The sequence below is a fragment of the Brachypodium distachyon genome, chromosome 3, assembly GCF_000005505.3.
Source record: "Brachypodium distachyon strain Bd21 chromosome 3, Brachypodium_distachyon_v3.0, whole genome shotgun sequence".
Classification (NCBI taxonomy): Eukaryota; Viridiplantae; Streptophyta; class Magnoliopsida; order Poales; family Poaceae; genus Brachypodium; species Brachypodium distachyon.
Genome location: NC_016133.3, coordinates 29,812,752 through 29,825,107, shown reverse-complemented (window position 1 = coordinate 29,825,107; position 12,356 = coordinate 29,812,752). Strand labels below are relative to the sequence as shown.

The following is a 12,356-nucleotide window of genomic DNA, read 5'->3' as shown; positions in this document are numbered from 1 at the left end:
CATTTTCATATTTCTATGCAATTAAATGCACCACTTATTTAATCATTATCCAATCTCTGTTTACTCCATCTTCCCACACCCAATAGATGGTAGCATTAATATTATTTGCATAAAAATAGGAGTATAACAATTAACGAGGCTTTGAAAGTCGAAATATACAAGTATTTTGAGAAAACTGGCAAGAGCTATATGTACAACTAAAATCAAAATAGGACAGTGCATCATAGTAGTTCATACCTCACTTTGTGATTTTTTTGGGTCAGGTCACAAATGGTTATTCTTTAATGAAAAATTACTATGCTAAGTTTGTACCCATATATTTCTTTGCATTATTGTTTTGGAACAAATTTTAACCTTAAATATGTTTATTTGCGGAGTTATAAGAAATAGGTTCATATGTACCCATGTTCTAAAAATCCAGACAATGAAAATGGCTGCATTAAACATGGTAAAAATTGTCTTCATACATATCTTATATGACTCCAATAACAACATGTAAATTAAATATCAGAAAGGAAATTAAAATACCTTATTGAGTGAAAGGTCTCGAATCTCAATTAAGGAACTTGCTGTCAAAATATACGAAACTCGGTAGTTTGGATATAAAATTTAAAAGATTCACAAAAATTGACAAAACTATTTTTTAAAATTCGATACGAAATTTTGACCAGTATTTTGCAAAAACAAAAGAAGAAAAATTTCAACATATTCTTGGAAACAGATAATAAAACAAATGTGTGGAGAAGGATTTCCACAACACAATTAGTATTAAGTGCCCGCATGTTGCTGCGCAGTTTATTATATTATTTTCATTTTTAATCTAAAAACTGTTTTTTTACGTAAGGAACGTGCCCTTCTTCTTTTGGACTTTTCTCTTTTTATTTTTTTTTGATGAAAAGACCGGTAAGGGAAACCTCTATAGTATAATTGTGAGCACCAGAATTTGAACAATGTTGGGTAGAGTCATGCACCCACAATTCCACCACCACACCAAGAGGTGTTTCTCCTTTTTCTCTTTTTTTATTTAGGCAAGTTCTTCCGTGCTTTCCCAAAACTTTTTTTTTTCACGAATCTCAAAGCAATATGAGTACTTAACTTAATAACAGATTGCTAAACGAGGGCCCTTAGATCCGGCCCATATCCAAAGTCCAGGCTGCCCACGCGCACGACCCTTCTTCCCCATGATTTTCTCTGGAGTAGTTACAAACGCACACAGATGCTTTTCGTGATTAGGTCGCTGCCTTCCTACCTCTCCGTCCAATTGTGCCGCCTCCATGACCCGAGCCCATGGGACCAAGCAGCCTCTCCTGAAGCTGGAGCCATCACCTCGGCACAGCCGGAGAATCCGACGCAGTGTGCTGCAGCCATGGAGAAAGAAGAAGGGTGTGGGAGCGTCGAGAAGAAAGAATATGTGCGAGCAAGTCTCTGTGGAGAAGGAGAAGCCAATCTTCGACTCTTTGTTGGTCCGTGGGTGCATGGGCATTGGGTGTAGGGCTACGGGCTTGTGGATATCCAGATGGGTTTTACGGATTTAGGCTGCATTTGGCATTGCAGAGGATTTTCATAATCCTGTTTTTCGCACCCGCTTTTCACTGTTTTCGTGTTTGGCTAAACAACTTTTTTCTACTTTTGTGTGCATTTTTCCACAACAAATTATAAAATATTTTCAGCGCAACACAATTCAGCAATGCCAAACTGAGATTTAGACTCTCACAAGTTGTAGCGTTTGTTCTCCTAATCACAACCTTTCATTTGCTTTAAAATCCGTGCAGATTTTTTTTAGGAAAGCACAGAAGCACTTTTCTTTTATTTATTGGACCTAATTTACAGGAAAATTGGTGCTAATTGTATATACACAAGTAATAACTAGGAGTATTGGATCAGATTTAGGAATGTTTGGGAAAGTACCATCACCCCCAACTATAATTAAAAGGATAGTAAAGATAACATACATTTTTGAGATAAGAAGCGCTAAACCTTAAATTTGTGAGTGACGTAGAAGGAATTGGACTCGTGGCATGCACGGAATTCTCTCTCCAAGTTAAAAGACCAACTCATATATCTGTAGATCGACCGACGAGATTGTAGTGGCAAACGTTAAAATCGGTATATCGCATAGGAGTCCATGGGCCATGGCCAACCTCCATTCTATCTAATCTCTCTCCTCAAGTTGGTGAGCCGTGTTAAATGAGGAGATATAGACACAGATGCCCATCGCATCGCCCCCATCGATCCCTATTTACTGCCTCAATCGTCTCGTCCTCGTCGTCTTCTTCTTTCTTCGTTCCCCGCGCCTCGCGAGTCGCGAGGTTGCCAAACCGGTGAACCAGCTACCCCCCGCAGCTCTATATAAACCCCGCGCGCCGCGCCCCCCTCGGCACACGCAAAGGAGTTAAACCAAGACGAGAGAGGCCAGAGGGAGTTGTAAAGTATAGAGGTGATCGATCCTCCTGTGAGAGAGGCGCGGTAATGGCGGTGCAGGGGGAGGAGGGCCGGAAGGAGGAGAAGGCGGCGGCGGGGAGGCGCGCGGGGCCGCACCCGCTGCTGCGCGGGTGGAGGCGGGAGGGCAAGTACACGCACGGGATGCACCCGGCGCAGATGGAGGCCCTCCGCGCCATCTGCGGCGCCTTCATTCCTTCGATGCCGGCCGAGGAGGCCGCCGGCGCCGGCGGCCGCGCCGACCCACCGCCCGGCGGCAAGGACCTCGAGCGCTTCTACCTCGCCTCCGCCGCCGACTCCACCATCCCCGACGAGGTACTTCGACGATCCAGTTTTTATCTCCCCTGTTTTACTACACAGAGACAGATATCACGTGGTCGTTCCTCAGCCAATTAACCTCGTCAGTCAATCCTTGGGAAGTTAATCATTTTTTCTTCAATCGCCTTGTTAAAGTCTCCGGTGTTCACTTGTTTAATTATTGCCAGTAGATAGATCGATAGATTCGTCCTTTTGTTTGATTTCCAGTGTGGGCAGTGTGGCCTCTCACCTCACGGCCGGACCACTTTGCTACCAAGTCAATTATCAACAAATTTATTTTGTATTTGTGCATCACTTGGCTGGCTGATTTGGCGCTACTTGAGTTATGATTAAGGTCACGCTCATCAGCTCATGTGGAAGCACGGGTGGTGCGGTCGTTTGATGATGTGTAATTCGCTCCTTTTCTTTTCTCTGCTGACTTTTTTAAAAAAAAAACAGGTTGCTGAGCTGATGGTGACGCGGTGCATACGGGAGGCGGTGCTGCTGGCGTGGGTGGTGCTGTGGGTGCTGAGCACGAGGGTGGGCACGCTGCTGCTCTGCGGCCGGCTGAGCCTCTCCTTCTCCGGCGGCGCCCGCGACTTCTCCTTCCCCTGCGTGAGCCGCTTCGCCGACATGCCGGTGGCGCGGCGGGAGGCGGCGCTGCAGCGGTGGAACAGCACGCGCTGGCTCTTGCCGCTCAGGATCGTCTTCACACTCGTCAAGATCCTCTCCCACTACGTCTTCTACGCCATGGTACGCTCTTGCAAAATCTCTTGTTCTTTGTATTTAGTGCAGTTTTGCATGAATCTGACATATGCTGTCGTGCCATGATGGTCATAATAAAGTTGGCCCTTCCGACCAGTGTCTTGTGATTCTGGCCCCTTTTGGCAAGACGAGGCTCTTGAATGGATCATCAAATCAAACACCTGGCCATGCATTTTTTCTTGACGTACTACAAAATTATATGAAAGGGCCATGTTTCTTTAAATAATTTTATTGGGAACATGCAGAAGAACACAGGTTTTGCATTAATAAATGAAAATATAAAAATAATGTACTCCAAGTTGTTCTTGTCTGCAAATGGGTGGCATCCACCGGTGAGAACCTATTGAGGATATATAGAAATGAACTGGAGTACTTGCTTTTGCTTTCAAAGAACAGCTGCAAACTGGCAACTGGGAGGAAAAAAACCCCATCATTTAGTACTGACACGATATGCAGAATGTACCAACAACACATTTAAGTTTGAGTCTGGAAGTAGTAATGGAGTAGTACAGCTTGCTAGCTGCTACCACTGCTCTGCGCCCATTACTTGGTGCTAAACTCAGCTTACTTAAGAGATCAGATGCTTGGAGTTAATTAGTAGGACAGCTCCGTGAGAGAGGCCTGCGAATAGCTCATGCCCAGAATCCGTTTGATTTGCTACCACTAACTGAATCCGGCCTCACACTTGTTTCATGCTTGTGTTTGCGAGTCTGCAAGGTGCATCGAATCATGCACCTTTCCTTTCTTCTCCTTTATCTGCAAGAGAAAACTTGATCTGTTGCCTGAAACTGAGGAGTGGATCTTGCTTAGAACATGGCCGGGCTGACAGAGAAGAGAATCCCAAGATCAGTCTGCGTCTGTTTAGTTAATTAGTCACACATTGCGTAAGGCATCCTCTTGAGCAGGGTAAGATCTTGTCAACTCTCACACTCACTATTAAGTTTGTGAAAATGCTAAAACAGTATCTTCCCTGAACGGCTCTTGCCTGGCAACATTTGTTTTTTAAAGCAAAGCCGTCCTCTTTAATATCGAAGCAATCTCAAGCATGAGATGATTGACTGAAACTTAAGGAATTTTCAGACGAGTGTGGTTGAGTAGTTTTAAAACACTACTATAACACGAAGACCATTCCCCACTTCAGAAAGCTGAAAATAATGAACTTCACTACAGAGCATTCTTTTTTCTGTGGTAAAATGGCCATGCTTTTTTTTTTTCTGAGAGCCACTCCCCACTTCTCTGCGGCCCTAATCAATTCAAGATAATCTACTTAGCCAATAGCCATCAATATGAAAAATCGGTTTGGGGAGAGAAAGAGAGGCAGTACTCTGGTGGCCATGCTCAGTCTGTGAAAACTGAAAAGTGACCAGCAGAACATTTAATGCAAACACGAAACGAGGGAGTGCTGCGTAGGCAGTTAGCTTAAATAAATGAACGTAAGACTGATGTGGTCGTGTAAGAAAATGACTAGAGACAAATTGTCAAGATTATCCATTGGTGGGATGCAGCTGTCTTCTTTATCTGTCCTAACACTTACCGTGATGTTTTCGTTTCCATGGTACTACTGAACAGTTCGGCGAATTTGTTCAGTTCTTCAGGGCAAGACAATCCAGTTTGTTAATGGAATTAATCCAGAATTGCTGTTCGCCAGTTCTTTTGTAGACACACATGGATAAACATCCTAATCCTAAGCAATAAAGATTCCAAATCAACAATAAAACATCAGTCCACGATAATTTATCTGAAGAATCGAACGAAACATGTAATCATTGTTAAAATTTAATTTGAACGTATCAGACCCGTTTGCCCAACGTGCAGGTGAACGAGAAGTCAGAGAACCCACACTGGAAAGCAATTGGATACAGGGTGGACAAGCGGCGGACAGAGCAAGCTGATGATGCGGCGGCGAAGTCACCGTCGCCGTCGCGGCCACTGGACTCCGGTGTCGTGGAAACGAGAGCACTGAACGACACCACCCTGCTCAGGTCGCTCGCGGACAGGGGACTCGCCGTGAGCTCGGACGCGCGGCACCACACGGTGCAGTGCGACGCCGTGATCGTGGGTTCAGGCTGCGGCGGGGGCGTGGCCGCCGCGATGCTGGCCTCCGCGGGGCTCAAGGTGGTGGTCCTCGAGAAGGGCGACTACTTCACGGCCGAGGACTACAGCTCCGTGGAGGGCCCGTCCATGGAGCGGCTCTTCGAGAAGGGCGGCATCTTCTGCACGTCCAACGTGACGACCATGGTGTTCACGGGCTCCACGGTCGGCGGCGGGTCCGCGGTGAACTGGTCGGCCAGCATCCGCACGCCGGGGACGGTGCTGCAGGAGTGGTCGCAGGAGCACGGGCTCCCGGTGTTCGGCAGCGACGGGTACGTCCAGGCCATGGACGCCGTGTGCTCCCGGCTCGCCGTGACCGACGCGTGCCTGGAGGAAGGGTTCCAGAACAAGGTGGTGCGCCGCGGCTGCGAGGCGCTCGGGCTGCCCGTCGACGCCGTGCCGCGCAACTCGTCCGCGGGCCACTACTGCGGGAGCTGCAACTTCGGGTGCCCCACGGGCGACAAGCGCGGCACCGACACGACGTGGCTCGTCGACGCCGTCGAGCACGGCGCGGTCATCTTGACCGGGTGCAAGGCCGACCGTTTCATCCTCGAGAGCAACACCGCCGACACGGGCGGCAAGGACAACGCGCGGAGGAGCAAGAAGTGCGTCGGGCTCGTGGCGACGTGCATGAGCAACGGCATCACCAAGAAGCTGCGGATCGAGGCCAGGGTGTCCATCTCGGCGTGCGGCGCGCTCATGACGCCGCCGCTGCTGCGCAACAGCGGGCTCAGGAACCGGCACATCGGCCGGAATTTGCACCTCCACCCGGTGTCCATGGCGTGGGGCTACTTCTCGGACAACAAGCTGCCGACATCTGGACAGACCATCATCACCGGCAAGTCCTACGAGGGCGGCATCATCACGAGCATGCACCGCATCACGGACCGCACCATCGTCGAGACGCCGGCGCTGAGCCCCGGCGCATTCGCCGCCATGGTGCCGTGGGAGTCCGGCCGCGACATGAAGGAGCGGATGCGGCGGTACGCGCGCACGGCGCACGCATTCGCGCTCGTCCGCGACAGGGGCGCCGGCTTCGTGGACTGCGAGGGCCGCCTGCGCTTCACCCCGAGCCGCGACGACACGGACGAGCTCCGCAACGGGCTCCGCCGCGTGCTCCGCATCCTCGTGGCCGCCGGGGCCGCCGAGGTGGGCACGCACCGGAGCGACGGGCTCCGGCTGCGGTGCAAGGGGGTCCGGGACGAGGACCTGGAGGCGTTCCTGGACGAGGTGACCATCGAGAAGGGACCCATGCACTCGACGACGGACAAGTGGGCGCTCTTCTCCTCGGCGCACCAGATGGGCAGCTGCCGGATGGGGTCCAGCCCCAGGGAGGGCGCCGTGGATGGCAGCGGCGAGAGCTGGGAGGCCGAGGGCCTGTACGTGTGCGACGGCAGCCTTCTCCCCACCGCCGTGGGCGTCAACCCCATGATCACCATACAGTCCGTCGCCTACTGCCTCTCCAAGGACATCGCCCAGGCCTTGGCGCACGGCAAGAAACACTAGCAGCCCGATCCCGCAAGAGGCGTGTCATCACCGCCCAGCTCGCCAACGATCGATACGCGTGTCAGTTGATCGGGTGTACTACTTACTTATCTCGCCTTGTACTGCTCCGCTGCACATATATGATTCGTCATACTCCATTCTTACACGGATTTTCACCGCTCATTGGGATATTCACCCCAAGTTTGAATGTAATATTCTCATATTTCTTTTTTTTTTGCTAGAAATATTCTCATATTTCATATAATAAAGAATCAAATTCTCTTGTAGATGAACATCGTGGTCTAACAGGTGACACCGTAAATTTTGGTGCCAAAATACAAACAAAAAAAATCGTTGCCCCGTGACAGGTACACTATGCATCTTTATGCAGGAAGCGCATATGTATATATACAATCATAATTTGGCACAAATTTACAAGATCACTTGTATATCCAAAGAGAAACGAATTTTTACGACTCTCTTTTACATGAAATGGTTATATTCCTACATCATAAACATTCAGTAAGCTTCTACTTACAATAAAGAAAGCAGAAATCATTCTTGTTTTTTTTTAGCGAAAGCAGAAATCATTCTTGTAACCGGTTCTCCTTATTATACTTAGCCCATGGGCCCATAAATTTAGGCCGCTTTTGTATTTTGCTTTGTTGGTGAGTATAAGTTGTTTTACTATTCTCTCTGCACTTGAGATGAAGTCGCAACTATTAGGGAGTGAACAATAGTGCGAAATTAGTCTTCTATTGGCTTTCTCATGTATTGTAATCGTCGACATAGAAAAACTAGCATAACATCCGTGCGTTGCCACGGACTAAAAGATAACATGTTTAAGAAAATATGGCACTAGTGCTATTTTGTTTAAATCTTAGATCATCCGGAGTATAACCAAAGGTGACAGATCGTCCCACCAACCGATTCTTTGTATGAGTATGAAGATGATTAGTACCAAATCAATGGTTGCTTACTTTTATATGAGTAAAGAAAAAGACAGGAGTAGTTAAGGGGAACTGGGATACATCAAGGACCTAGGAGACATTCAACTTGGCACGATGATGTTTTCAGATTTTGAGCACAATGAAATGGCAGGCACATGATACAGGCGCAGTGAGTCTGATGATGCTAAGTTTATACTCATATCCCTGGTTTTCTGATTGAGGTCTTTCGCCTATGGAATTCAAGCCCTGGGCGTTCAGCTTCGAAAAAAGAAGTGTCTGATGCTAAGTTTCCTGCTTTCTGCCTGGCGGCAGTGAAGAAACCTTGCTGGGCTAGCTATAAGTTTTTTTTCGAGGTCCTTTTTCTTGCGGGCCATACGTGGGCTTCCTAACGTCGCTGCCCGTGTATTCTTTCCTTCTATGAACGACATGACGAGGACATAGAACATATCCTAGTGGGCTGCGGAATCTTCAATATCGTCCAGTGTAACATTCTAGATTAGGCCTGCCAGGTTGCAACTCCACAGAGTTGTTGCAAGACTGATTAATTTCGAATATACGCAGCTGCCGAATTGGTTAAATTGGTTTTTTTTAAGCGAAAACACGATCTTTATTAATCAAGAGGTACAATTGACTCAATCAATGGCTTAGAAAGCCAGAGGAAACGACCGTGTTCGAGGGAAAGAGAGCTCCTCTCAAGATTATGAGCGTTTTTATTAGACTCTCTCCCCTCGTGGACAAAACAAACATCTAAAAACTCACGACTTCTGACTCACGAAGAATAGCACTATAAGAACAACGACTCCCTTCTAAGATACCTTTGATTACCACCGAAGCATCAGACGTGATGTAAACCTTCTGAGCATTCAAATCTTTGGCCAGCGACAAAGCTTCTCAGCAAGCAAGCGCTTCAAGCGTCGGAGGATCCACAATACCCTAAAAAATTCTTGCAGAGGAACCCTGATAGTGACCACGATCATCATGACAGACCACTGTGGCTGCTCCTTTGCTCTGCCCCTTCGACACACCTCCATCAACATTAAATTTGAAGAAGCCCCTGGGTGGAGGAATCCATCGAGGCGCTGCAGTCTTGCTCGAACAGGGACGAACTGACAGCACAGTTTGCAGCACCTGAAGCTCGGACATGAGCTTTGAAACAAAGCCATTTATTGTGACCGGACTTTGGAAAATCGACTCATGAATAGCCTTGTGACGGGCAGACCAGATCGCCCCGAGGGTTAGGAGAATCTGAATAAACTCAGATGGTGCAACACTCTCCATTAGGCCAAACAACCACTCACGCGCATTAGGGCATACGGAGGCACAAACATGTTCAGTAAGCTCTTCGTCAGCCAAAGCCCATACACACTTGGCCATGGTACAATCAACCAACGAGTGTCTCCAGCTATCCTCGGAAGAATGACAGATAGCACAAAGGGAGCTTTTAGCCACGTTGCGATACAGGAGAACATCACCAGTTGGAAGCGACTGCTGTGCTAATCGCCAGGTGAACACACGCACTTTCGACGGTACTTTCACCTTCCATAGACGAGACCAAGCCTTTTCAGTCTTCATAGAGCTGGACAAGGGTCTCTTATCAAGCCAGTCTTCACGTATCTTTTTGGTATTGATGATCATCTTATAGCAAGACCGAACGGTAAACATACCCGTTTTCTCAAAGTGCCAGGCCCAAAAATCTCACCCGGCTGTGCTAATTGGGATTCCACGAATAGCATCAACATCCATCGGAAGGAAATGATCCTGGAGCTTCTGCATGTTCCACGTACCTTCAGTAGGGATAATCAGCTCCGAAACCTGCTCAGGGGAATCCGCCCGCGCTGAAGTATAAGGAGACCTTCGATCGTCACGGGGAATCCAATTATCTTCCCAAATAGATGTAGATTTTCCATCGCCAATTCTGTGCACCAGTCCCAGTTTTAAAACATCACGACCCTCAATGATTGCGCGCCAAATCTGAGATGAGTGCTCGCCAATTTGTGCGTGCATCAACAAACAAGTCGGATAATACACAGCTCGTAGTATTCGGCCACTCAAGAGTGCTAGGGCTTGTCAAGAGGCGCCATGCTTGGCGAGCAAGTAATGCTAAGTTAAAAAGCTCGATGTCCCTCAACCCAAGTCCTCCCATATACTTTGGCATGGTCATTGTGTCCCACGAGACCCAATGTGTTTTGCATTTGCCATTCTTACTTCCCCACCAAAAACTCCTGATCATCGAGTTAATCTTCAGACAAAGCCCACGAGGAAGTTTGAAGCACGCCATAGAATAGGTTGGGACAGCCTGTGCCACGGATTTAATTAGGACCTCCTTGTCACCGACAGACAAAGTTTCTTCCATCCACCCTTTCACTTTGCCCCAGACTCGGTCCTTCAAGTATTTAAAAGCACCATTTTTTAGAATTACCAACATTAGTCGGCATCCCCAAATATTTTGCACTAAGTGACTCATTAGGAACATTGAGAATTTCCTTTATAGCTTGACGGATATTCTCAAGGCAACCCTTACTGAAGTGAATAGAACTCTTTTGCAAATTAACTCGTTGGCCAGATGCCTGGCAGTACAGAGTCAAAACTTCATTGATCTCAGCGGCTCCCTCCTTGTTTGCTTTTGCAAATAGCAAGCTGTCGTCTGCAAATAAGAGATGGTTGACTGGGGGTGCTGTGGGCGCCACAACGATGCCTGACAAATTTTGAGAATTCCCCCTGCTCCTTAACAGGCAAGACAGACCTTCAGGTACTAACAAGAACAAATAAGGTGAGATAGGGTCTCCTTGTCGGATTCCCCTGGTAGGCCGAAAGACACCAGTTCTCTGTCCATTAAAAAGAACCGAAAAGGAGACCGAGCTGACCACACTCATAATAGATGAAACCCAACGTTACTGAAACCAAGCCTGAGCATCATTGCACGAAGATAGGGCCACTCACACGGTCATAGGCCTTCATCATATCAAGTTTTAGTGCACAAATTGGGACCCCCTCGCACTCTTCTTCTTCATAAAGTGGAGACATTCATAAGCCATGATAATATTATCAGTAATAAGTCTGCCCGGGACAAAGGCCGACTGCTCTACAGAAATAATCTCCGACAAGATTTCTTTCAATCTATTAGCTTGTACCTTGGACACAAGTTTCAGCACCACATTACATAAACTAATCGGTCGGAATTGAGTAAGAGAGGAGGCACCTGGAATCTTAGGGATCAGAACAATGAGTGTGTGCTTCATATCTTGAGGATCTTCGAGACCATTGAGAACATTCAACACGGCTGAAGACACCTCCTGACCACAAAGATCCCAGTGACGTTGAAAGAAGTGTGCCGGGAAGTCGTCAGGTCCGGGCGCTTTAGTCGGGAACATTTGAAACAGTGCACTTTTAACTTCTTCCGCAGTATAAGGCCTATCCAAACGCTCATTCATCTGTGCCGAAACCTTTATGGGAACAGTGCCAAGAACCTCCTCCAGCCCCGTCACCCCTTCAGACATGTATAAATTCCGATAAAAATTCTCAGTGTGGCCGGCCATGATCTGAAAATCCTTCGTGAGAGAGCCATCTGGCAAGTATAGCTTCTCAATTCTATTTTTCTTCCTTCTCCCACTGGCGCGCTGGTGAAATTTTTTCGTATTGTTGTCACCCTCGGCGAGCCACTGTATCCGAGATCTCTGACGCCACATAACTTCTTCTCTATGGTTCCACATAGTCAGCTTGTTTATAATCTCAAGTTCCTCCTCCGTTGGACCGACCCTGTTCAGGAGAGCACACGGTCTCTCCAACTCAGCAAGGAGCTCACGAGTCTTAATGCGAACCTGCCCAAAAACTTCATCATTCCAGGAAGTGAGATCAATGGCTAAACGTGCAAGTTTTGCATGCAAATCACCCATGGAAAGCCCCGGGGAAACCTCCTGCCACTTATGCTTCAAAAACTCTCCAAATTTATCATGACTTTCCCACATCTTCTCATACCTGAAAGCTCTATGAATTCGAGAACGGCTGCCTTGAGCAGGTTCAGTCATCTTCAACAAGACCGGGCAATGATCGGACTTGGCAGCGGTGAGATGAAATACCGCTGCAAAAGGGAAACGCGACCACCAAGACGTCGACGCGAGGGCACGGTCGAGCCTGACGTGAGTATAAGTCCCGCCCCTTACTCGTTTCTCAAAGGTCCAAATATTTCCATTGAAACCCAGATCATAGAGACCACACAGATCGACGGCTTCGCGGAAACCCTGCACCTGACCAGGGTCCCTCTCTGAAACTCCAAAATGTTCATTTTGATGGACCACCTCATTGAAATCCCCGATACAAACCCAGGGGAGA

General features: G+C 47.8%; 1 protein-coding gene across 1 annotated transcript; it reads left to right on the top strand.

Annotated features, from left to right (window-relative positions):
- The first annotated feature begins 2,081 nt into the window (after positions 1-2,081).
- Positions 2,082-7,364, top strand: LOC100822554 (long-chain-alcohol oxidase FAO2). The gene is made up of 3 exons (XM_003571823.4): positions 2,082-2,754; positions 3,196-3,489; positions 5,317-7,364. The coding sequence occupies exons 1-3, from the start codon at positions 2,470-2,472 to the stop codon at positions 7,096-7,098; spliced, it is 2,361 nt and encodes a 786-aa protein (XP_003571871.1). The 5' UTR covers positions 2,082-2,469; the 3' UTR covers positions 7,099-7,364.
- The last annotated feature ends 4,992 nt before the right edge of the window (positions 7,365-12,356 follow it).